Here is a 27,753-nt window from a genome sequence, read left to right as displayed (position 1 = left end):
TGTAGTTTGAGACTTCATTCAGACATCAGTCTCCTTGCGTAGTCGTTCCATACGCTGTATGTTGTTCTCCATAGCAGTGCGGTTAGTGATCTGCGTGGCACAGTTAGCAGGAAACCAGCCCCTCTCGCCATCTCTCATCCGCTCTCCATGACACCAACCTACAACACAGTCAATCACACATTCACATAATTGTTCTATAGCCACACAATCATTTGGTAAACTATCCAAAGCAACACACAAAAAAGAAAAAGCATTATATGAGTTGCTGTGGAAAACGTGTTTTGAATCATGTGAACAGCTGAGCTGTCATCTCATACTCTTCTTCTGACACAACGTGAAAGTGTTATAGGGAGGATGGTTAAATGGTCTGGCTTGGTACGTTTCTGAAATGCTGTATGATTGAAGTGATGACAAAGAAAATCACCATGCTTACCGTCCACTTCCTGTAAAACGATGACTACTTCCGCCTGCTGCAGGCTCAGCTCATCTGGTGCTTTTGGCATATAGGCCTTAGTAGCTTCATATTGAGGCAGTTCTTGGAAACCCCAAACAGAATCAAGTGTCAGAAAACTAATACATGTTAACATGACAAGCTTAACCAAAAAGTGGTTTCCAAACTGAATTAATGTGTACAAAAATGAAGTTACAAGGCTGTTTTAATGACAAATTGCATTCAATGATCAGACTCACCATCATTATCAATGCTGTTGCCTTGTTTGACATCACCGAGTGCTGTGACCCATCGAGCTCTGTCCAGCCTACAAAACATTTCAGAGCAATAATCCATCAATCACTAACAGTACAAGTAAATATGGCAAAAATATTGAGGTGTAATATTTAAAATGTACTTTATTTTATATAACATTACAGTAGTCCTGCTTAGTCTTTAGCAGTATAATTACTTGGTTTACATGTTTTTGAATAATTTATCATGCAGATAGCTTTAGACACTACTAAGTAATATTACATTAATTTTGTTACGTTAAACAATACAAGGCCTGCTGTCATGTTGATAATTTGGAATCTACAAATATATTCAAAACTCTGCAGAAAAACCTATTGCACACAGCTTACTACATGCTAAAACAAATAAACTATTAATCAGACAGGGTAAGTAAAAGGCCTTTTAATACAGTGTTCCCTTCAGGTTGTGGTACATGTGTCTGTAAACCAAATATGACATCAAGCTTTTGAGGAATATTTATTTGTGTATATCTCCATCATTGCTTTATGAAAACGACAGAGCATTGATCATAAAACTAAGCATTTAAATATAATCTTAGTAAGACATTGCATATAAATATTACTATATATCTACCATTTTATGTATGTAGTCTGCTATACAGTTATAAAGATCTTATTGATTTACATTACAAGCTATCAGAATTTTTGTCTGTCTTTACAACTTCACAAAATTGCATATTTTTGCTCAGTTTCAACCACTGCAATTATTCAAAAGCCAATGGAAAAATTCTGTTGTGTTTTTGTCAAAGGAACCAGAGTAATGCCAACTTGTGGGTTGGCCTATAAAAATACAAAAAATGCTACTCTATTTACATCCAAGTGAATGGTAACTTATTTTCTCCTGAAAAAAAGCAAGGGTTAAAATTATTTATACCATAAATGCTGGTGATGAATCCAAACATTCCTTTAAAATTTATGTGGGGAGAAAAAATAGCTCCACCTGCTGACAGTAGCTATGTTCAATCCAAAGTTGCGAAATTAAAGGGTTAGTTCACCCAAAAATGAAAAGAATGTAATTAATTATTCACCCTCATGTCGTTCCACACTATGTAACTTTGGTGCTCCGAACCACTGATTCGTAAAGCTCCAAAGCTTCATGAAGCAGTGTTTTGAAATCGGCCATCACTAGATATTGTTAAAAACTCGTTATTTTGTTTTTTTGGGGCACAATAAATATTCTTGTTGCGTTATAATATTAAGGTAGAACAACTGAACTTGCATGAACTGATTTAAATACGTTACTGTCATGACTGTCTATGCAGGCCTCACTGAGCCATCGGATTTAATCAAAAATATTTAAATTTGTGTTTCTAAGATGAACGAAGGTCTTACAGGTGTGGAATGGCATGAGGGCAAGTAATACATTTTGGGTGAACTAACCCTTTAACTTGTTCACAAAACTGGAACACTGCATAAAACATTTGTGAATAAAGCACCGTTTCCACCCCATGTGTTCAAGAGAGGCTGTTGAGGCATAAAGGGATTTATCTGGTAAACGGGTTTCCATCATAGTTTACTTATGTATAATTATCAAATAAAAAAAAAGTATGCGCCTCAGTTGAGCACATTTCTAGAATTTATGCGCATCTTTGTGTTTCCAGCGTTTTTTATGGATAACCCAAATTTTGCATAAAAATAGGTGGATGGAAACAGCTATTGATAACTTACTTGCTTTCTGCAACAAGTATCATGTATTCACAACGGCCTTCACTGTTGGGATTCATCTGCAGCTTCAGATTGAGTTTGGAGTCTGTCATTTCCTCTTCCATCTCCACCTTCTCCACAGTGGCGTAGTCCAACACAACATAACTCTCCTCACTAGATAAAAAGGCAGTGTTATTGATATACCAGTGCCATCTAACCCTTACAGCCCTTAATATCACTGCTAACACATAATGACAAAGAAAATAAAGCTTAAAGTTAGTTCACCCAAAAATGGTGAAACCCGGTCCAAACCCATAGCACTTTGCTTAATCTTCAAAACACAAATTAAGATATTTTTAAATGAAACCTGAGAGGTTTCGGTCCCTCCAGTGAAATTCCAGGTAACCAGAACTTTGAAGATCCAAAATGGTCATAAAGGCAATGTAAATTCATATGAATAGAATGGATTAATCAAAGTCTTATGAAGAGATGTACGATAGCTTTCTATGATGAACAGATTTAAGTTAGGCTTTTATTTACATATAAACAAACACACATACAGCGCATCATATAAGGTAAACAGAAGCTTGTGTGTGTATCAGGAGCAAACGTCATTGGTTCTCGTGCATCATGCATGCACGTTTGAGTTTGAGCCATGTTTACCATATGTGATGCAATATTTATGTGGGTCGATCATTGTTTACATGTAAATAAAAGACTAAATTAAATCTGCTCATATAAACAGGGTCGCTGCACATTTTTTAAAGTAAATTTTAAGGCTTTTTAAGACCTTAAGAGATAAAAATTAATACTGTACATTAGAGGTGTGCAATATAGACAAAAATGCAAATCTCAATATTTTCAAATATTTTGTTAATAATTAGATGATATTTTGCTGAGTGTGTTTTTGTGCTGATACCATAGCTAGTTTAGGCCTGTTGTGGACAGCTGACTCATAAAGACATTCATATTATTCATATTCTATGCAGTGGTCAGTTCACAGAAGTGACAGCAATTATCTTTTTTATTAAGGGGCAATATTTGCTACCTTCAACTGATTTTTTTACCAATATATGCTTTTTTTTTTTTTTCTAAAGCAAGTAACCATCTTTATTTAATTAATGATTCAATGACCCATTCAATAAATTTGTTGAAAACATGGATTCATTCAGTAATGAATCATCGCTGTGTGTTGCTCGGAGACTCTGTTCTGCTGTGGTCCCATTTTGAAATTTTCATTGGCGAAACAAAAGGAAACAAACAATATTGACAGTATTGTGTCTAAAATGTAACACAATGTTTCTAAGAAACAATGTTTCTTTTATGACCTTGAATATTAAAAATCTAATTTAAGACTTTTTAAGGATCTGCGGGAACTCTGATCAATTCATTGTATCTCTTCACAAGACTTGCTAGATTCACATGGATTTGTTTTAAGACACCTTATGACCTTTTAGGATCCTCAAATTGCTGGTTGCTTGGAGGGACAGAAACCCTCTCAAATTTTATTAATAGTATATTAATTGATATTTTGAAGATGAACCAAAGTCCTATGGGTTTGGAATGACATGAGGGTGAATAAATGAAGACAATTTTCATTTTAAGGTGAACTAACCCTTTAAATGCAAGTTAATCCCCATTAAAGGGTTAGTTCACCCAAAAATGAAAATAATGTCATTTATTAATCACCCTCATGCCGTCCCACACCCGTAAGACCTTCGTTAATCTTCGGAACACAAATTGATATTTTTGTTGAAATCCGATGGCTCAGTGAGGCCTGCATAGCCAGCAATGACATTTCCTCTCTCAAGATCCATAAATGTACAAAAAACATATTTAAATCAGTTCATGTGAGTACAGTGGTTCAATATTAATATTATAAAGCGACGAGAATATTTTTGGTTCGCCAAAAAAACAAAATAACGACTTATATAGTGATGGCCGATTTCAAAACACTGCATCATGAAGCTTCGGAGCGTTATGAATCTTTTGTGTTGAATCATGATTCGGATTGCGTGTCAAACCGCCAAACTGCTTAAATCACGTGACTTTGGCGTTTCGAACTTCTGATTTGACACGCCGATTCACAACGCTCCGAAGCTTACATCACTATATAAGTCATTATTTTGTTTTTTTTTGGCGCACCAAAAATATTCTCTTCGCTTTATAATATTAATATTGAACCACTGTACTCGCATTAACTGATTTAAATATGTTTTTAGTACATTAATGGATCTAGAGAGAAAAAATGTCATTGCTGGCTATGGAGGCCTCAGGGAGCCATCGGATTTAATCAGAAATATCTTAATTTGCGTTCCGAAGATGAACGAAGGTCTTACGGGTGTGGAACGGCATGAGGATGAGTAATAAATTACATTATTTAAATTTTTTAACCCTTTAACTGAATGTGGCAAGGATCAAGATGTTGGCTATGTTCTGTCTATGTTTGGCAAATAGATAATATATGTTTACATTTTGAAATTTTTATTTGTTATTTATTAAAAACAAACTTCCATCTAATGCAGTAAAATCCAAATATATAGTTCACAGACAGTACAATGTGGATTCTACACATATTCCGTATTTTTCTCAGCAGGATGTGAGAAGTTTGCAGAATGTACTTAATTATGTTGAAATGGTGTCAAACTGAGCTGACAATATTAGCAAATTATCCACAGTATTTATTATACCAACACAGAAGAGGCCATGTAGAACTTTGTATATAACATTTAAATTCTGCGTGCCCAGATTTCAGTACAGGATCAGTTATGTGAGAAATAATCAATGACACACTTCTTTTGAATTATTTAATGCTAATGCACATTAGTGCACAGTTACTGCCACAATGTAAAGCAATTATTGCATTAAAGTTGAATAATTCAGCAGTCCTGTGTCAATTAAGTACATTTAATTTCTGTTTATGTCAATAAGTCGCCATAACTGCTTCAGAAACAGCATGATGAAGTCTTATGGAACTCTAATGCGGCCAACACCTTTGTGTCTTTGTCATCTAATCAGAATCAAGAACTCAACAGTGCTGTGGTTTGACTGAGTGGACACTGAATTGAAGTTGCAATTTGGTAAGAGACTGTACAGCATCACTGGTCTGACCTCTTTTTCTTTGTGACGATGAGCACATCATTGAAGAGAAACAGGTAGTAGCTCTTGTAGCTGAAAGCCTTCCGGAAAATGCTGAGATCATCAGTGTATGCAGACAGCTCACCACTCTTTTTTAGCCAGCGAGATGACGACACTAATGGGAAAGGCTAAAAACATATATAAAGTTTAAGAGACACACTACAGGATTATTAAACAGCATGCCAAAGAATTTAAATACAAAGTTTAAGTCGAGAAATAATTATTTTGTTCTTAAAACACATCCCTTGCACTCGTCCATCAAAATAACTTGCTCTGCTTCTGACATGACTTTCCTTTTCAGCTGATCTCTCTTATTTTTCAACCCTTTACCTCTAAAAACCTGGGTTGTAATACTCACTTTTTATGATACAATCAATTCCCGATGCATAAAATAAAGTTGCTGTTTGTTTTTTCATGTTAAATTTATTCAGTCAGAAATAAGTGAAAGTGGTTGCAAAGGACCAGGTTTTACTTTTGAAATATTTGAAACAATCTTAATAGAGTGCTGTAGAGATTTTGTAGGTCAGAACTTGGAAAAGAGGGCATGTTATTACTTCTGGTTCCATTGACCTGAAAGGGATAGTTCACCCAAAAATGAAAATTACATCATTTATTACTCACCCTCATGTTGTCCCACACCCGTAAGACGTTCGTTCATCTTCAGAACACAAATTAAGATATTTTTGATAAAATTCGATGGCTCAGTGAGGCCTGCATTGCCAGCAACAACACTCCCTTTTTCAATGTCCAGAAAAAGCTACTACAAACATATTTAAAACAGTTCATGTGACTACATTGGTTCAACTTTAATATTATAAAACAACGAGAATACTTTTTGTGTGCCAAAAAAAACAAAACAGTGACTCCATATATTCCACAATACCTAGTGATGGGCGATTTCAGAACACCACTTCATGAATCTTCGAAGCTTAACGAATCATTTGTTTCGAATCAGTGGTTCAGAGTGCCAAAATCACACGATTTCAGTAAACGAGGCTTCGTTACGTCATAAGTGTTTTGAAACTTCAATAGTTCATGTGACTTTGGCAGTTTGATACATGCTCCGAACCAAAGTTGTGTTTGTGTAGATTATCAAGATGATGTAGAAATCATAAGCTTTTGTTAGACACAGATCATAATTTCTGCAATAATTCAAAAGCCAATAGAAAAATTCTGTTGTGTTTTTGTCAAAGGAACCAGAGTGATGCCAACTTCTGGGTTGACCTACAAAAATACGTCATTACCGCAGCACTGTCTCTATATATCATAACTAGGCCTCATCTGGGTCAGAAAAGTAAATTGCTTTCTGTAAATGTGAAGTTCTTTATCAGCCACCTGCACAAACATGTACCTTGATTTTGCCAAACTCCATCTGTTTCTGGATGGTGTACATCTGCTCCGTCCGCTCCATCCTCCGGGCTCCATCATTACAGTTCTTCACCAACTTGACAGGAGTAAAGAGAAAAAGATTGAAAAAGGCCTACGTTAACTGTGAAAAACCATTTCAGTACAGTACAGAGTTTGTGCTACTAAAACATTTCTGAGAAGCACTCAAGAGCACTGTCATATTTTAGGCAAATGGAAGTGCAACAGTGACTGAAGTAATATAATAAGTAAGCTGTAAACACACTTGTGCAACTTGTGGCTTCTACAATACCATACATCATTTGTTAACTACATTTTGAAAAGGTATAGTTTTTCACATCCCTAGTTGCTGGATAGAGAGTAGGACCATACCTTACTGATAGCTTTTAAAGCCCAACGGGCAGCAAAGTATTCAGCTTTCTCTTTTGGGGTTTTCTGACAGATGGTCTGTGTAGATATGAAAAGACAAACACAATATCATATAAATACAATACAAGTTCGAGGGTCTTCAGGCTCACTTGAAAATGACAAGTAGGTTTGCTGCTGTCAGTGTTATGCTGCTTTCAGATCATCTGTTTTCAAGATGAGTTCACATGAATGATAAAACACAAAACATTCATTACACACCTCATTTTTAAAACATTAGCAAAACAAATCATTCATAAAACCATGTGCATGTAAATTAAGTTTGGAATAATTAAGATAAAATAGTTTTTTAATTGCTCGCCAAGGCTACATTTACTTGATCATACATAGAGTAAAAACATACTTTTTTTTATTATTTATTTTAATATACACCATATTGTCAAAAGTATTGGGACATGCAGACTGCTTCAACAAACATTTGTGAAAGAATGGGTCACCCCAGGAGCTCAGTGAATTCAAGCGTGGTACCGTGATAGATTGCACAGGTGGCAACAAGTCCATTTGTGAAATTTCCTCACTACTAAATATTCCACAGACAACTGTTAGTGATATCATAACAAAAGTGGAAGCAATTGGTATCATAACAAAGTGGAAGCAATTCGGAACAACAGCAACTCAGCCATGATGTGGTAGGCCACATAAAATCACAGTGCGGGGTCACTGCATGCTGAGGCGCACAGTGCACAGAAGTCGCCAACTTTCAGCAGAGTCAATAGCTACAGTCCTGCAAACTTCATGTGGCCTTCAGATTAGCTCAAGAACATTGTGTAGAGAGCTTCATGGAATGGGTTTCCATGGCCAAGCAGCTGCATCCAAGCCTTACATCACAAAGTGCAACGCAAAGCATCGGATGCAGTGGTATAAAGCACGCCGCCACTGGACTCTAGAGCAGTGGAGACGTGGAGACGTGTTCTCTGGAGTGACGAATCACGCTTCAAGCTTCAAGTCTGGGTTTGGCGGTTGCCAGGAGAATGGTACTTGCCTGACTGCATTGTGCCAAGTGCAAAGTTTGGTGGAGGGGGGATTATGGCGTGGGGTTGTTTTTCAGGGGTTGGGCTTGGCCCCTTAGTTCCAGTGAAAGGAACTCTCAAAGGTGCTAAAGAGGATCTTTTCATCGACTGAGAAACCAAAGACTGTTAGTGAGTTTTTGAAATGAGCGCATGCATAAGAACAACCCCCCTCCTTCACAGCTCATTTCGAGGGAACGCCTCCCAAAACTCGTGCACAAGTATTGGAACACGAGTGTTTACCACCGGCATTCGCTGTGTCGTGTTAGTGGATTCATTATGTCGGACTCACCGCAGGTAACTCATAATCTTCAGTTGTTACTCCTGTCTCCTGACAAAAACATTGCATGCGGCGCCGGTAGAGTGTGGAAAGTTACTGGAGCGTGCAGCTGCGCACGTCTCGCACAAGGAACGTCATGGCAGTGACTGACAAGCCAGAGGGCCAATCCGCGCACGTCTTTCACAAGGAACGTAATGGCAGCGATTGACAAGCCAGAGGACCAATCGTTTACGTGATGATTGCGTAAACGATTTGCTGATGTTTTCAAGGCCCTACCTCGTGCACAGATGATGTATATTAATATTATTCCTTTAAGTGCACCTAATAAATAGTCTTTTATCAGTTAGAATCCTGACCTCAACCCCTTAGAACACCTTTGGGATGAATTAGAGCGGAGACTGTGAGCCAGGCCTTCTCGCCAACATTAGTGCCTGACCTCACAAATGCGCTTCTAGAAGAATGGTCAAAAATTCCCATAAACACACTCCTAAACCTTGTAGAAAGCCTTCCCAGAAAAGTTGAAGCTGTTATAGCTGCAAAGGGTGGGCCAACTCCATATTAAACTCTACGGATTAAGAATGGGATGTCATTAAAATTCATGTGCATGTAAAGGCAGGTGTCCCAAACTTTTCGCAATATAGTGTATGTTTTAAAATGTAATTTATTCCTGAGATGGAAATCAATTCTAATACTGATCAGTTATTATCAATTATTATTGGTCCTCAATTATTAAAAATGGTTCTTATTAATTTCTCAATGTTGAAAACATTTTTGCTGCTTAATACTTTTGGGGAAACCACAATTTTTTCCCAGTATTTTTGATGAATATAGAGTTCATGAGCTTTTGATTGGTAGTGCATCACATGCCCTAAAAATATTAAGCAGCTGTTGATGAACATTAATAATAATAATAATAAATATTTTTTTCTTGAGCAGAAAAAAAAAGATATTATAATGGTTTTTGAAGGATCATGTGACATTGAAGACTGGAGTGAAGGCTGCTGAAAATTCAGCTTTGCATAAGCTTTTGAATAAATTTCATTTTAAAATATATTTAAATGTAAAACAGTTATAATTCAAATATAAACAAATATTCACAACATTACTGTTCTTACTGTATTTTTAATCAAATAAATGCAGCCTTGGTAAGCATAAAATACTTATTTCAAAAACATTAAAAATCATATTTATACCTTTTGACCAGTAGTGTATTCCATGATAAGAATAACTGAAATAATACAATCTAATTACACTTTAGTTTGTTTACTAGCCACAAAAAAAAGTATTACATTTATTTATTCCAATTTCAAAACTCATAAATTTTCAGTATAAGAGAAAGTAGGAAGTAGAAAGGCAGAAATCTAGAGACAGGTCTAGTGATGCCTTAGATGTTTAATATAAAGCTGTTGGTAACAGGAGGAATCAATGCGTCTCTTACATCCAAAAGAAGAGGCAGACGGGTAACTCTCTGCATGGGTAAGATGAGGAAGGAGATCATGGGCAAACCTCCACACTCTTCACTGCCTTCAATCTGCTTCAATGTCTCTCGAAATGCATTGTTGCTTGACCTAAAACAAAAATACATCACATGCCACTATGAGTTCCTATTAAACACTATTTTCCAATCAATACTGCTTTATTAGCATCTGTCCTTTATTTTATATTGTACTGTGTGTACTGGCGCTTACAGTAGTTTCTGGAGCGTTCTCTGCTGGAAAGTCTCGTTGGAGCAGTACACAATGTATGGCTCAAAGTGGTGAGCAGCATGATTCTGGACTATATCGCTGATGTCCTGAATCACAGGGTATTTTTGATGACGCTTTTCCAGATCTTCAAAAAACCTGAGAATAATTAGATATGGTGTATTTATGTGGGTCATCCTATGCCAAGTGTTGCAAACCATGGCTAAATAATACCACATTTATAAATAAAAGTAAACTGGTAAATATTTCTATTTGTAAATACATAAATATTTCCTAATCCTTTTAGGCAATAGAAATAAAAAAGAGATACTGTAAACCTGTTATGGGGGCATAACGCCACCCTAGCTCAAACCAGACCACCAGGGGGCGCAAAAGCATCATGTAACTCTGCTGCTGCGCACATCCTCTGTGTCTTGTTGCCAGGGAAAACTTTTAGTATAGACCTTATTCACATCAGCGCCATGACAGGTATGAATGGAGGCTGTGAGAGATAGACTTTTCATGTTTTCAGCGGTATCCGCTGTTAAAAGGTGTGTAAAGCTCATAGATCACTAATAATTTTCCACAGCTCATGCTGTCTGGAGTTTTTTGTCTACTGAAATTTCTTGGAAAGATATTTTTGCAGCGTTTCGTCAGCAGAACAATCCAAAAACACATTAAATAATAGTACAACCCACTAAACTGTGAATAAGGTCAATGATTGTAAAAACATCAACATCAGGTCATGGTGCAATGTGTCTTCTTTACTGTTTTTTTAGGCCTCAATTTTAGGAGTCCGAAATTTTTGCTCTGAGTATTTCACAAAGCATTTTAGCGCTAAAACTAGCTCCTAAATCTGTGAAACATTAGGAGTAGTCAAGAGGACTCCTAAGTCACTAAGACCAAATCACAAACAGTCCTAATCCACCTAAAGACACTGTACACCATTGAGGCAATAGCAATAGCAAGTAAATGTAAGAATACATTTTATATTGTTAGTTACATTCTTAGATTATGAACACTTGCTGGACTGAAGCAAGGTTTACTTGATTATCCTTTTTTTTTTTTTTTTTTAGGAAAATCATGTTAAAATGAGTATCAAATATGACATATCAGACTTTTGAGGATGTCTACACCTTATCATTGTATTGCATTGTAGGTTTCCCCCCCAGAATGAAAACTACAGAGCACTGATAATAAAAAACTAAGCATTTCAATCATCTTACAAATACATTATTGAGAGATATACCCCCCGTTTCCCAGAAAATGCTTAAAGGGTTAGTGCACCCAAAATGAAAATTATGTCATTTATTACTCACGCTCATGCCGTTCCAGACCCCTAAGACCTTTGTTAATCTTCAGAATGCAAATTGAGATATTTTTGTTGAAATCTGATGGCTCAGTGAGGCCTGCATAGGGAGCAATGACATTACCTCTCTCAAGATCCATAAAGGTACTAAAAACATATTTAAATCAGTTCATGTGAGTACAGTGGTTCAATATTAATATTATAAAGCGACGAGAATATTTTTGGTGCACCAAAAAAATAAATTAAAAAAATAACAAATTATTTAGTGATGGCCGATTTCAAAACACACCTTCAGGAAGCTTCGGAGCATAATGAATCAGTATCAGTGAGTCGAATCTGCAATTCGAGCACCAAAGTCATGTGATTTCAGCAGTTTGGCAGTTTGACACGCGATCTGAATCATGATTTGACACAAAAGATTCATAACGCTCCGAAGCTTCATGAAGCAGTGTTTTGAAATCGGCCATCACTATATAAGTCGTTATTTTGTTTTTTTTTGGCAATATTTTTGGTGCATAAGGTGTAAGGGATGGGTCAACAGTGTAATAATAAATGTAATTACAGAAATTAATTACAGATGTAATTACTTGCAGGTGTTTTTAAAATATAAGTACAATGTAAAAACATGTATGTACACAATAAGTACATTGTATCAAATGATTAATTTAAATGTAAGTACATAGTAGTTAAAGGTGCCCTCGAATGAAAAATTGAATTTACCTTGGCATAGTCAAATAACAAGAGTTCAGTACATGGAAATGACATACAGTGAGTCTCAAACTCCATTGTTTCCTCCTTCTTGTGTAAATCTCATTTGTTTAAAAGACCTCCGAAAAACAGGCGAATCTCAACATAACACTGACTGTTACGTAACAGTCGGGGTGTACGCCCCCAATATTTGCATATGCCAGCTCATGATCCCAACATTATGAAAGGCATTAGACAAGGGCAGCCAATAACATCTGGATCTGCACAGGTGAATCAACAGACTAGGTGCAAGCAAGAACAATAGCGAAAAATGGCGATAATAACTGACATGGTCCATGATATCATGATATTTTTAGTGATATTTGTAAATTGTCTTTCTAAATGTTTTGTTAGCATGTTGCTAATGTACTGTTAAATGTGGTTAAAGTTACCATCGTTTCTTACTGTATTCACGGAGGCAAGAGCCGTTGCTATTTTCATTTTTAAACACTTGCAGTCTGTATAATTCATTCATTCTTTATAAATCTCTCCAACAGTGTAGCGTTAGCCAGATCACAGCCTCAAATTCATTCAGAATCAAATGTAAACAATATAACAGTATACAATACTCACATAATCCGACGCATGCATGCCGCATGCATGACGAACACTTTGTAAAGATCCATTTGAGGGTTATATTAGCTGTGTAAACTTTGTTTATGCACTGTTCAAGGCAAGCGCGAGCTCCGTGGGCGTGGAGCATGAGAATTAAAAGGGCCAGTAGCCCTGAATCGGCTCATTTATAATGGTGCCCCAAAATAGGCAGTTAAAAAAATGAATTAAAAAAAAAATCTATTGGGTATTTTGAGCTGAAACTTCACAGACACATTCAGGGGACACCTTAAACTTATATTACATCTTTTTTTTTAAAAGTTCTAGGGGCACCTTTAAGACCACTTAATATAAAATGGGTCCCGTTTAGGTTATTCAAAGTTTAATTTTACCCCCAAACTATATGCGAGATACACATATCAAACAGAACATCTTGAGTCAGTTCTTTCTAAGCCCTGATGGCAACTCCCTGACTGGAAGGAATCACTCCCACAAACAAGCTAATTTAGTGAGCTTGTTTCATAAACAACACCAAACTGCATGACACAACATGTTTTGAAAGCTTTAGTATATATTAGAGCCACTTTACTTCAGCCTATAGAGCCACACCATTCAGTGTTCACAGCAGAACACATACACAGTTTCTGGGAAACAGGTATGAAGTTTCATTGTAAATGTGTGAAAGACCCTGTTTTGAGAAACATGAATCCAGGCAGCAGCAAGCTGCTTAACCAGTTCAACCAGCATGTTTGAACACGTCCAGCAGTGCATATACTGCACTCATGACTGCTGGAAACCAATGCATGATTCTGCATCCAGTTTTTGTAATAACCTGTATTAGATTTGGCTCAGAAAGGTGCTGAACCAGTAATTCCACTATTAATGATACACTATCATTTTGTATCTAAAGCTATTATCCTCAAAGATGTGGATGAAAACCATACGTGATATAAACTAGCACTCTCTAAACTCCAAATGACTTTAAGTATCGAGTAAATAAAATGGAATTATTGGCCACATGGCTGACTTTAACTTTGTTAGATAACATATGATTTGACTTGAACCGCAAGAACAATCGCCTGACCTTTGTTCATCTTCGGAAAACAAATTAAGATATTTTTGATAAAATCCGATGGCTCAGTGAGATCTGCATTGCCAGCAAGATCATTTTCTTTTTCAATGCCCAGAAAGGTACTAAAAACATATTTAAAACCTTAATATTATAAAGCAACGAGAATACTTTTTGTGCGCCAAAAAAAAAATAAAAAAAAATAGCGACTTTATTCAACAATATCTAGTGATTTCAAAATACTGCTTCATAAAGCTTCGAAGCTTAATGAATCTTTTGTTTCGAATCAGTGATTGGAATACGTCAAACTGCCAAAGTCACGTGAACTATTAAAGTTTCGAAACAATTATGATGTAACGAAGCCTAGCTTACTGAAATCACGTGGTTTTGCCGCTCTGAACCACTGATTCGAAAGAAAAGATTTGTAAAGCTTCGAAGCTTCATGAAGCAGTGTTTTGAAATCGCCCATTACTAGATATTGTTGAATAAATTCATTATTTTTTATTTTGTTTTGTGCACAAAAAAGTATTCTCGTCGCTTTATAACATTAAGGTTGAACCACTGTTGTCACATGAACTGTTTTAAATATGTTTTTAGTACATTTCTGGGCATTGAAAAAGGTAATGATTTTGCTGGCAATGCAGGCCTCACTGAGCCATCGGATTTTATCAAAAATGTCCTAATTTGTGTTCCGAAGATGAACAAATGTCTTATGGTTGTGGAACGACATGAGGGTGAGTAATAAATTATGTAATTTTCATTTTTGGGTGAACTTTAAGAAACCAAATCACACCATGATAGAAATCTTTCGACATGCATATTCTAAAAACCTTTACTACTTTCTACAATCAGGGGCCGTATTCACAAAACATCTTAAGGCTAAAAGTAGCTCCTAACTTTCCAATTAAGGAGAAACTCTTAAAAATAATGGGCGTGTCAGTCCTAATTTTAGGAGTCCGAAATTTTTGCTCTAAGAGTATTTCACAAAGCATTTTAGCGCTAAAACTAGCTCCTAAATCTGTGAAACATTAGGAGTAGTCAAGAGGACTCCTAAGTCACTAAGACCAAATCACAAACAGTCCTAATCCACCTAAAGACACTGTACACCATTGAGGCAATAGCAATAGAGCCTTGGGTGCTGAACCTTTTCTTCATAAATGCAATACAATTTGATTTATAGATTTGAATCTACGATGAGACGCCAAAAAAAAAAAAAACCCTAAATATTAAATAAATAAATAAATAAATATTGTCTGATTATCTGTGGCAATGGTGTTCATGAGTTCACACTTACAAATGATTGAATAGAGTAAAAAAAAAAAAAAATTATATATAATAATATAATATAATTTGTTGCTCGAATTCTGCATTCCCTTGAGATGAAGACGTCCAAGAGGTGGACAATTAACTGTATATACTAGTTTAATTAGTGACACTTAGTCTACATTTTAAAACCTTTATGGCAAAATTATGGCAACATTTTATTTAGACTATGCCAACATTTTTATTAAAAAAATATTTATTTGAATAATGCAACATTTGTATTTTAAAACCTTTATTTTAATTTGGAAACATGACACCTCATTCTACAATATTTCTATGATTAAAATCGCTGACTCCTCCCCCATCAGCCAATCACTGTGTGTATTCTCCATAGCAAAGGTCAACCCCGCCCTTACTCTTAGCTTAAGACTTCAGTCTATTCCTTAGTAAAAGTTTGTCTCAGCAGCTTTTGCTCACTGCTATTTAGGAGAACTCTTAGTGGTAAGATAAAATGTTTTGTGAATACGGCCCCAGTTGTTTATCTATCATGCTTCGCATTAAGACCCCATGCTGCAAGAGAATGACCTGCACTTGAAGAAATATTAACTCCTTAAAATACATTTTCTAGATTTCACTTTTCATCAGTCATCGTAACATGATCCATATTAGAATTTAGAACATAAGAGGATCTTTGTACCATTTGATCCATATTAAAATTTAGAAGGCAAGAGAAAGATCATACCGTTTGCTGACTTCCTGGATGACAGATATGTTGGAGAACAGGTGATGGTGTTCCGTTGTTGTCATGGTCTTTTTCAAATCTGCACTGTCCTTAAAATGACGCACTAGGATGCTTAAACTGTGCTGGTAGGAAAATTCCGATGTGATGATTTCAAAGATGGCCTGCACAAATACAGAGATACAATATGACTTGTTTATTACACAGTTATTAAAAATTCTGAATAGGTTTTATTACCTGATGTTTTTCTCCCTCAAATGCCAGAAACAAGATGCCAGGAACCAATACACTGATATAATGTAGAAATATCAAGAACTTTTCTAGTCTCCAAAGAACCATATAACAACTTATAAACTCTAAAAAGTTAAGAAACTTTCATGATAAAAATAGGATTGTATGCGTATAGTATGCAGTTCAGTGGTAGGTTCGATTCTCGGCCAATGCAAAAGTGACTTAGGAGCAGTCATGGCCTTAATGGTTAGAGAATCAGACTTGTAACCTGAAGGTTGCAGGTTCGATTCTCAATACTGTGAGAAAAATGTAGGGAGGGGAGTGAATGAACAGCGCTCTCTTACACCCTCAATGCTTTGACTGAGGTGCCCTTGAGCATGGTACCTAACCCCGGGTGCTGCAGCAATGGCTGCCCACGGTTTGTAGTGTGTGTTCACTACTCACTGCTCCTAATGTTTGTGTACTAACTTGGATGGGTTAAATGCAAAAGAAAAAATGTCAAAGATGGGTTACCATACTTGGGCTTCACGCCATGTAAGAAAAACAGAATGGCAAGAGAGTAATATGTTTGAATTCATAGTATTCGAAAAACAGTAGGCAAAAAGTACCTGGATGACCTACTACTTCCATCGAGATTCTGGAGTGCACATTGAATGGACACATCCAATGACCATCCACAGTAGCCACAGGAGAGGATTTGTGAATGGCAGTGAAGCGACACAACTGATGCTGGTAGGTCACACGACAGCGACAACATGGCAGATATAGTATGTCAAATTTCAGTCATATTCACTTTTTTAATGGTTTCAAACCAAATGTAGTACCAACTAGGCAGTATGTGATTTCAGATTCAGCAACTGATCTTGAAGAGACTTTAATGTGACATCAAGAACTCCATAGAACCATACACAGATGATTCTGCCAACCTCCATTGAATTCCAAATATCTCTTTAAAAAGGCAGAAATGAAGAAAACATTCCCCAGTTGTCTATGGTCACCACAGATTTAAGAATTGTGCACATAAAGTTAGTTATTTAAACACTTAATATTTGGCACGTAATTTGGCAAGTAACCTGTTCCACCCCAGCTGTGCCGTGGACTTGAATGCACCTCAGATCAAGTGTGCTTTTCTAAGTGTCAGATTTATGATCTCCACCCACTGGACAACAAAATCAAACAGACTTACATTGAAGGAAGATCCGAACCACATTTTGAGACAATATCATATACAGTATATCTATACTGTATCTATGAGAACTATAAGAGTTCTGGCATGTTTCTTTTACTCTCCTGAAAAGACATCTTAAGAAGAACAAATGTGCCCCAAAAGGTTTAGGAATGAATGGCTTTTCCATGAAAATCCACAATACAGCCTCATTTAAGGCAGCAGGTGGAACAAAAGAGCAGGTAAGAGTCAGATGTCTGGGTGTGTCTGTGTGGAGTACACAAAGTGAACTTTAGTATTGACACAGCCGAGTGAGTACACTCATATTCTACAACCATCTGGCTAAGAATACAAGAAAGTACTTTATTTACAAGTGCTAATGGCCCAAAATATATTTGGATACATCTTTTTAGATTGGCATTTCTTAATCATGTTTCCTGAGGACTTCAAACGGAGTATCTTTTGGATTTTACACACCAGAACCAACAATTAGCTCATTAGTATAGCACTCCATTAACTGAACTGGGTGTGTCAAATGGAAACATCTAAATTGTTATACATCAAACTTTGCAAAAACATATCCCAAAACTATGTGGAAAAAAGTGTTATGGTCTGATAAGACCAAGATTGAACTTTTTGGCTAAGATTGTAAAAGTTATGTTTGGCGCAAAAACATCAGAGCACATCAGCAAAACAACAGCATATTCACGGTGAAGCATGGTGCTGGCAGCATAATGCTTTGGGGCTGCTTTTCTTCAGCTGGTGGAGGGAACCATCAATAGTATCAGTCGATTTTGGCATCTACTAGAAAGCTGAAAATGGAGAGAACTTTCACCTCTCAACATGACAATGATCCAAAGCACACATCTAAATCAACAAAACAATGGATACAGTAAAGAAAGATTAATGTTTTGGAATGGCCCAGCCAGAGACCAGCCCAGAATCCAGTAGAAAATCTCTGGGGTGACCTGTACAGGGCCGTGTATAGAAGATGCACTTTATCAGATTGTTGTTGCAAAGTAGAGTGAGAAAATATTCCCAAGTCAAAAAGAGCCAAGCTGATAGACTCCTAACCAAACAAACTGAGTGCTATAATAAAATAAAAGGGTGCTTCAACTAAGGGTGTGCACACTTATGTAGTATGTTATTCCAAGTTTATCCATTTTTTTTCCCCTGAAATTTGCCACTTTGGTTTTCAGTGGAATTGCATAGGTTGTCATTTTTACATTATAGGTGCAAAAGTTCTGATATATATTTGTTTAATTTTTACATCACAAAAACCAGTGAACGTGCTAAGACTCACTTCTTGTCTTTTGCGTTCTTCAGGAGAGATGATTTCCAAAATGCCCAAATCCTTCACCTAAGTTTGAAAGAAGACAATAAAAGTCTATATTAGGAATCAGCAACTCTTATACAAATATAAGCCTAATTATTTTGAATTAATAGGATGAAAATGTAAAAAATGCATTTAAGTTGAAACAATAAGATTGGTTAAGTCTCCAAATGTTGTGAGACTGGCAGTATTCTACAGCCATAACATTTTTTGTGACCCTTTAACAGCATTTGACCCTCATCACCTGTTGTAGTTGACTCCATGTCATGTACGCTGCCCTGTAGTTCTTCACCACAATGCCCTGATCTTCCTCTGGAGGCCCGGTCGGTGTGAACTCATCATCCTCTGTGCTCAGGTTGTTGGCGTTCAGACCTCGCTCCCTTATCTCCTGGTAAAACCGCGGTTCTAGGAGATGATGATGAACAACTTACAACTTGCTGTAGTTCAGATCTCAGCTTCTCCCCCAAATTTATTTTGATAAGAACTAGTCAATTCAGGCCTACAGTACTGGAAAAATGCACTGTCAAAATATCTTGATATCCGAATTTTTTATGCATCACAACAAATATTACAGTTTTTACACTCACTAGGACACATTTCTCAATACTTGGGTCACTTTTTCAAAACTCTTAACACAGTGAGCACAACATCAGTCTATGTGGGCTAAACTGTGGATTATTTATCATTGCTTTGGAATAAAATGCATTCAATGAATACATCTTTCAAATTACATTATATTACTGAATTCACATTTCCCACATAGACACAACCACAGCCAAAACACTATATACTGTACCTACAGGCCAATTTGCACATTTACATACTCTTTTCAAAACTTAAGTTCAAAACCAAACATAATACAAAACTGAATAAGAAAAATTTGTTACATTTCTACAGTAATACCATTTTGAAATTTATTCTGAATCTAAAAAAAAGAAATACTAATCAAAACAATTAGATGTAGCTGAACACCTATACACATCTATAAAAACTTATCATTTTGTATTGTAATGTAAACATGGACTATGTAATGAAATCTAAACAGCAGAGTGTTATTCTTGTTTAGTAAAGAAACTTCACAAAAGAAAACATTGTATAATGCTACATGTTGTTAGAGTTTTTTAGGTCATTGTTTTATGAGACAGACTTTGTTAGTGTTATTATTTATTATTTATTTATTTATCCTTTATCCATCCAGGAAAATCCCATTGAGATATCGTAATCTCTTCTTCCAAGGAGACCTGGTCAAAAACGGCAGCACACATAGTTTCAGACAAATAATAAAAACACAAACAATCCAACAAATCAAATAGGCCGAAGTTCAAGAAAAGCACTTACAAGACTCTTTGAAAGCAGAATACAAAATACATTTAAAGGTGCTCAAAGGTGGCAAAAACTCTAGTTTCAGTACAGTTTGTAAGTCATTCCAAGCCCTAGGGGGCATAAAATAAAAAAGCATGCTTTCCAAATTCAGAGGATACCTTTGGGACTTTTAATCGAAGATGCAGCTGCGATCTGGTACCATAACCATTAGTATAAAAAGTTAAAAATTTTGTAATATAAGATGGTAATTTACCAAAAAGTGCCTTTGCAATAAATATATACATATGCAAATTTATCCTATGATATAAAGAGGACCATGACAAAGATTCATAAAGGATGCAGTGATGCGTACGAAATTCCGCACCACATACAAAACGTAACGCTGCATGATAGACAGAGTCCAATTTCCTTAATAAAGATGAAGCTGCATGCATGTAAACAAGATCACCATAATCAAATATTGTTAAAAAAAGTACTCTCAACCAGCTTCTTTCGGGCCTCATAGGGAAAGCAATTTTTAAAACGATAGAGGAACCCCAATTTTGGTTTAAGCTTCTTCAGCAAATTATCAATATGGACATTAAATGCTAATTTTTCATCTAGCCATGTACCTAAATATTTGTAAGAACGGACTCTTTCAATTTCTGAACCACATAAAGTTGAAATTGTTACATCTGTATCCTTAAGGTGAGTGCGGCTAAAAATCATATATTTTGTCTTCTTTGAATTTAAAACTAATTTTAATTTAGTCAACAAATATTGTATAACATTAAATGCATTTTGTAAATTCAGCAGACCTTGATTTATAGATGAGGCTGCTGTATAAATAATTGTGTCATCAGCATAAAGATGTACATTAGCGGAGTCTACTCCTAAATCTAAATCATTAATAAAAATATAAAAACAGAATAGGAGATAAAATAGCTCCTTGCGGAACTCCTTTTTAAATTTGAAGAAAAGGAGAATTATAATTTTCTAAATTCACACATTGAATACGTTCAGACAGATAATTATCAAACCATTTCATAGCAGCTTTACTAATACCTATAGATCTAAGTTTCTCTAACAATAAATTATGATCAACAGAGTCAAAAGCTTTTGAAAGGTGGACATATAATGCGGCACAGGACTTTTTACAATCTAAAGAATTTATAAGGTCATTTGTAACTAACAAAGCTGCAGTTAGGGTACTATGACCTGCTCTAAAGCCTGACTGGTGATCATTAAGAATATTATTATCTGTTAAAAATTTTTTTAACTGATCGGCCGTTATGAAAGAATGAATTGATATGAAGGGTTTTGGTAGATTTAGTGCATTCTGAATGTGAGATTAATTGTGGTGGCAAGTTGAAAGTTGGTCAGCAGAACTGTGTGTTTTGAAAAAGAAACCCAAATACTGAAAAATGTGTCCTAGCAATTGTAAAAAACAAAAAAAACAAAAAACTGTACTCAATGCAGTTTTGGCTGTTAACAGTATGTACACTACAATTTAACATTCCATCCCATTTTATTTATATGTTTTCAAACCAAAATCTTCAAACTGCATGTATATTTCTCTTAGGTACAATAGTGACACAAAATGAAGTAGAAAAGGAAGGTTCATCCAGGCAAATTAGAATGTTGGTTTTACAACCTTATCACCTTAGCTAGCTTGCATATCACAGTGGTTCTCCTGGGGATCCACTGCTGCACATTTTTTTTATGTCTCCCTTATCGGCCACACTCAGTTCACTTCATGGAGCTCAAACTGATGATCTGAATCAGGTATGTTAAAGAAGACACCGAAAAATGTGCAGAGCAGTGTGTCCCCAGGACCGAAGTTGAGAATCTATAGTATCTCTCTAGGGAACAACAGTGAAGAACAAACCGTCTTTAAATGAGCCAGCATGTTTCCTGTTCCTGATCCTCCCCAATGTTCTCTGCAAGGAAAGACAGCATAAATACAAGACAATTTTGCCTTTACTGATAGAACAGCAGAAAGCTATATTTAACATTGCTATAATCCAGTATAAAACTGAGTTTACTTCTTTTCTTTTTTTATTCAAACTCCTGCCTTTCACACTTGTTAACCCTGAGACACTGTAAACCCTGGGTAAACGGAATCCTGAGTTATCTTGCTTCACATTTCACACTGATCATAATTTACCTAGGGTTAACAATTAAAGGGATAGAGTTCACCCAGATTTCACGTCATCATTAACTCACCCTCATGTTGTTCCAAGCCTGTATGAGTTTATTTCTTCTGCTGAACACAAAGGAAGATATTTTAAAGAATGTTGGTAACCAGACAGCACCCATTGATGGCACCCATTGACATTCATAGTAGGAAAAAAAATACTATGAAAGTCAATGGCTACCGTCAGCTGTCTGGTTACCAACATTATTTAAAATATCTTCCTTTGTGTTCAGCAGAAGAAAGAAACTCATACAGGCTTGGAACAACATGAGGGTGAGTAACTGATGACAAAATTTTCATTTTTGAGTGAACAATCCTTTTAATCCTGGATATTCATAAGCTGCCGTTTCACACTGTACATTCCAAAACCCTGGGTTAACATCCTTATTTGCTTATTTGCAGTATCAGTGTCTGATTGGAAGAACAACACACATTATGTTTACATAAATGCTCAAGCATTGCACATACTGTATTTTGTCGACGTTACTATCAAGCTGATCATGCTGATACTATCATGAAACAGTCTCTTCTTCACTCCAATTGTTGGGTTTTCTATCAGCATTTGACGTTTCCTCTCAAACACTGAATTTACTGTTTATATACAATGCACAGTGTTTCCGTGACTGTCCGAAGCATGTGAATAAGAGGCACGCAATTGGTTGTCTGTTGCTAAGCGTCTAGCAGTAACATTCTAACACTGCATCCTTTCACACTGTACAAGTTTGGCACCACAATGCAGGTTTAACAGTGCAAAATCAGTGCTACTGCTACGAAGTTTCATAACCCCGGGTAAAAAGCAGTGTTAACTCCACTTCTAAATAACAAGTGTGAAATGTTCCTTTACTCGGGGTTAAAAGTGGTGTTTAGAATGACGATAACCCAGGGTTAAGTGCAGTTTGAAAAGCCCTATTGTGGATTTAACTACATTAATTCGAAAGCATCCTAGTGGTTTAATATAATAATCTGAGAGCAAGATACTTGCCTTGCGTCCCGATTTGTGTGCTTGCTTTTGGTTGGCCGCCTTCTCTTCACTGACCAGTGTCAGCGTTTCTGTTTCGCTTGGCAAATCCTCAATATTTAAACTAGTGACTGCAGCACGGTATGATTTATTCCTGCGATTTCTCCTCATTGAAAACCCATCACCTGCATCGCTGTCATAGTCCTCCCAGGAGATATCTGTGGATAGCAGGGGGACGGGCAGGGTCACCACGGTGGTGTGGTGGCGGTTTTTTGGACGGCTAGTCACAGCCAGGTTCTTGGGAATGAGCTGTCGAGTGCCCATCTTACGAGCTGCAACACTCTGGGTGCTGAGTACAGTTCTCCTCTCATCATTTGGTGAATTCGCACTGGACAGGTCGATGCTTGAAGCTGAACGACCTGGTGGCTGGTCCAGCTGAAGGGCTGAGCTGAAATAGCTCTCTGGAAGAAGAAGAGACTGGCCACCCATGGAGCCATCAGATTTTCTGTTAGACATGGCACCTTTACCTGGTTTCTTTTTTGGCTGGTTGAAAGTGTTTGGCACTTATAGAACACCAGCTTGGGGTCGCCAGCAGACCACTGCCCTAACCTGTTACAACAGAGATGGGTGGAGTGAGAGAATGTTGGTGTACAGACCAACCCTGCTCCTGGGGACCCACTGTCCTGCGGAATTTAGCTCCAACCCTAATCAAACACATCTGAACCAGCTAATCAAGCTCTTCGGGATTGCTTGAAATTCACAGGCTGAAGCTGGTTGGATATACAATTAAGGGCAGTGGGTCTCCAGGAGCAGGTTTGAAGACCTTTGGTACAGAGTCTTTAACTGTAAGGTTTTGTAAATCTACTCTTTGTCTACTATATTCACTTAGGGTTCAGTTAGGGTTGTAATTCTATTTGAATGTAATTTAAAAAAAAATGTAAGGGTGGAAGCCTTTTCATTGTTAAAGATCTGAACAGAAGTAAAGGGCAGGTTAAGTGCAATGACGGTGAACAAAGCAAATGAAGCATTTATAATGTCTATTATGAAACATTCACAACCCCAACAACAAAATACTCAATGAAGTGAAAGTAAAAGTTATTATGAGCTAGACTTTGCTTATACCGTATAATAAAATTACCATCTAAAGTTAATGCAGCAACATGTCCAGCTTTTCACTCCAAAAACAACATTACATAAATAAAACCTATATTTTTTTGTTTGTATAGAGACATTATTTTTATTATATTCTGATAAATCAGCAACAATTTTAAACAGCATCATAAATACTACCATAAACACCTTAAAACTATAACTAAAAGGGTTAGTTCACCTGTTTCACACCCGTAAGTCCTTCGTCAATCTTCGAAACCCAAATTAAGATATTTTTGATGAAATCTGATGGCTCTGTGAGGCCTGCATAGGGAGCAATGACATTTCCTCTCTCAAGATCCATAAAGGTACTAAAAACATATTTAAATCAGTTCATGTGAGTACAGTGGTTCAATATTAATATTATAAAGCAACGAGAATATTTTTGGTGCACCAAAAAAAAACAACTAAATAACGACTTATATAGTGATGGCCGATTTCAAAACACTGCTTCAGGAAGCTTTGGAGCATTATGAATCAGCATATCAAATCAGCTGTTCGGAGTGCCAAAGTCACGTGATTTCAGCAGTTTGGCTGTTTGACACGCGATCCGAATCATCATTCGAATACGCTGATTCATAACGCTCCAAAGCTTCCTGAAGCAGTGTTTTGAAATCAGCCATCACTAAATAAGTCGTTATTTTGTTTTTTTGCTGCACCAAAAATATTATTGTCGCTTTATAATATTAATATTAAACAACTGTACTCACATGAACTGATTTAAATATGTTTTTAGTACATTAATGGATCTTGAGAGAGGTAATGTCATTGCTGGCTATGCAGGCCTCACTGAGCCATTGGATTTCAACAAAAATATATTAACTTGTGTTCTGAAGACAAATGAAGGTCTTACGGCTGTGGAACATCATGAGGGTGAGTAATAAATGACAGAATTTTCATTTTTGAGTGAACTAACCCTTTAAGTCAAGTCACATTTATTTATATAGAACTTTATACAATAAATATTGTTACAAATCATCTTTACATTAATAAAAAGGAAAATAGCAGTGTTAATGTTATAAAATTCAATTCAAATCAAATTATGAAACAAATTAAATTTCAGCAGTAAAGACACTCTACAGAAGGTAACAGTGTCATTATTCAGTTCAATGTTGATTCAATTAATTTCAAAACAGTCAATGTCGCAAAATTAGTGTCATTCTCCAGCTCAATTCAGTTCAAATTTAGTTTTCATCCGATAGTTTCAGTACATTTAATCAATATTACTAAATACTTATAGTCTTTTAAAACTTTGAATATGTTAATGAATAAATAATATATGGAAAATATCACATTTTATGATGAGAAATGTTTTATTACGAATAATGAGAATTATGGAATAGGCATGTCTTTCAGTCATTTGCCACACCAACATGGGTTTCACTGTATATTTTAATTCACAGTCTAAGTCTTCCTTGTTCTTATGCATTGCAAATAAAGTCCTGGAGGAAAACATGCTTCATGTAGCTCCATCTGTTTTAAATGTAACATTTTTCAGCATTGCCAAAGCATGATACTGCCACTGCCTCTATTAACACAGCCTGTTATCTGTTTGGAATGTCCCTTGTTCACGGAAACAGGTGCACTCATTCACAATCAGAAATCATGTGAAACATTTCTAAAGCTTGCATAATAGTCATAGAATTACTCTAAACAAACAATTATGCCACTTGGTCAACACAATTAGTTCAGTTGCCATTTACACTCGAAAATAAAGGTTCCAAAAGGTGTTTTTTACAGCAATGTCATAGAAGAACCATTCTCGGTTACCCAAAGAACCTTTCAGTGAACAATATTGTATATTTTAACCCTCAGTGTGAAGATGAAGAACATTTTAATCATCTGAAGATCATTTGTTTTCAGTGTAAAGAAAATTTTGTGCAATACAAAACTTCCATGGATGTGAACTAATGAGGCGGCAACAGCAACAACAACTTTATTTTTAAGATTGACATTATAAAGTATAAAGCCTGTGTTAATGACACCTGTGGTCAAAATAGATATGCTATAATATTAACAAAATGCAATAAAAAGTCAATCTATTGGTCTGAACTTTGTTTTTTTTTTAGAGCCGTTTTGACATAGAGCATAACTGTTGGATAAAACCATATAGACACTGCGGGAATCTTTTAACACAAAACTGATCACAGTCACCCGGATAAACAACTCACTGCACTTCACGCCCAGACAAACTAGTTATCAAAACAAAAGCACTTTCATTCTGTTTAAAGGTCATACATAAATACTGGATTGACTTACCCGGCTAATATCACATGCCCTATGCTTTTGAAAGTGTGCAAATGTCAGATTTCCCTGCACGGATCCAGAGCACATTATATATATGCGTATATATTTTTAGCAGAACTTCAACACATTCCTACACCACCTCCGCCGTCTCTGTATTACAACTAAATACGTCACTCCAGGTGAGCCGAGAAACACCCACCTGTGATGCGCTTATGCTTCCTCAAACTCTCATACATTGATTGCAGAATCTTATTTCTTTTCATACAAATTGGAAATTAATTTGTGCACTTATGACCACACAGAATATGTTTTATTTATTTTGTTTATCTATTTTCTATAATCAACTGATTTTCCTGTAGTCTACTTCAACTGTAAAATGCTCATTGCGCCATCTGCTGGTAAAGTTTGGCACTACATGAATACATCGCTAAACCCCGCCCCTTTAGTTACTCTTGCTGATTCTCAATTCATGAACTAAACCTTCATTGAAGTTCATTCTTCTGATAACTTTCTATTCAGCTTTCACACTGTCACTTGTCTTGCAATGCCTGTTCAAATGGACTGTAGCTATAGTCATATTTATGAGTAAATATTACAAAAACCATACTAACATCTGTACAATACTAAACATCCTGCAATTGAGTTTTAGGATATTATAAATAATATATACGCTATATTTATAATGTTTATGTACTACCTATTTCCTCCTATCTCATTAATGTTCATTTATTTCTTGATGGGATTTATTTGTAACATTCAGTCCTGTAACTTCATTTTTATTCATTAAACCTCTGTAAAAAGTAAATAAATTTTAAAAAGATAGCCTATATATCAGCTAAAGCATCACTGAAACTGCTCCTTGTTTAACAGTTTAAGCCTGAGGAGCTGAATTGTCACTTTATAACAATGTTTGATGTATTGGATGTGTTTTTGTAATGTATATTAAGTATGTCACAGGCAAATATTATTTAAATTTTTATTACATTACTTGTTTTGCCATTGGGAAAATTAAAGTTTACAATAGTCTGAAAACGGGGGTGGGGGGGTGGGGGGGGGGGGTATTATAGGGCAGTAGGAGCTTATAAGCATTGAAGTAATTTTGAACAGAAAATCTTCTAATGGCAATGGCGTTCATATCTTTGACTTCAGCATCATTATGGCATCTGATAAACAAAAGCAGAATGTTCCCAAACACAAGGAGGGCCA

The 27,753-nt window shown here is 36.1% G+C and overlaps 1 protein-coding gene across 1 annotated transcript; it reads right to left on the bottom strand.

Moving 5' to 3' along the window:
* Nucleotides 1-17: 17 nt before the first annotated feature.
* arhgef16 (Rho guanine nucleotide exchange factor (GEF) 16) lies at nt 18-26,696 on the bottom strand. The gene is made up of 15 exons (XM_067395337.1): nt 26,560-26,696; nt 23,176-23,760; nt 21,885-21,936; nt 18,939-19,099; nt 18,665-18,721; nt 15,969-16,129; nt 10,293-10,445; nt 10,043-10,172; nt 7,264-7,338; nt 6,878-6,970; nt 5,500-5,654; nt 2,413-2,562; nt 691-758; nt 434-535; nt 18-158 (listed from the first exon to the last, which is right to left on the bottom strand). Exons 2-15 carry the CDS (start codon nt 23,665-23,667, stop codon nt 19-21), a joined length of 1,989 nt encoding a protein of 662 aa, XP_067251438.1. The 5' UTR covers nt 23,668-23,760; nt 26,560-26,696; the 3' UTR covers nt 18.
* Between the last annotated feature and the right edge of the window lie 1,057 nt (nt 26,697-27,753).

Source organism: Chanodichthys erythropterus, chromosome 9 (genome assembly GCF_024489055.1).
Source record: "Chanodichthys erythropterus isolate Z2021 chromosome 9, ASM2448905v1, whole genome shotgun sequence".
In the NCBI taxonomy this organism is placed as follows: domain Eukaryota; kingdom Metazoa; phylum Chordata; class Actinopteri; order Cypriniformes; family Xenocyprididae; genus Chanodichthys; species Chanodichthys erythropterus.
This window is presented reverse-complemented; position numbering and strand designations above follow the sequence as displayed.

Coding starts and splice junctions, on each gene's coding strand:
- arhgef16 (XM_067395337.1), bottom strand. CDS start 23,667: ATGTCTAACAGAAAATCTGATGGCTCCATGGGTGGCCAGTCTCTTCTT. Junction 16,130..18,664: donor AAGAACGCAAAAGACAAGAA/GTGAGTCTTAGC, acceptor GTATTTGTGCAG/GCCATCTTTGAAATCATCAC. Junction 10,446..15,968: donor ATCCAGGAAGTCAGCAAACG/GTATGATCTTTC, acceptor AATTATTCTCAG/GTTTTTTGAAGATCTGGAAA.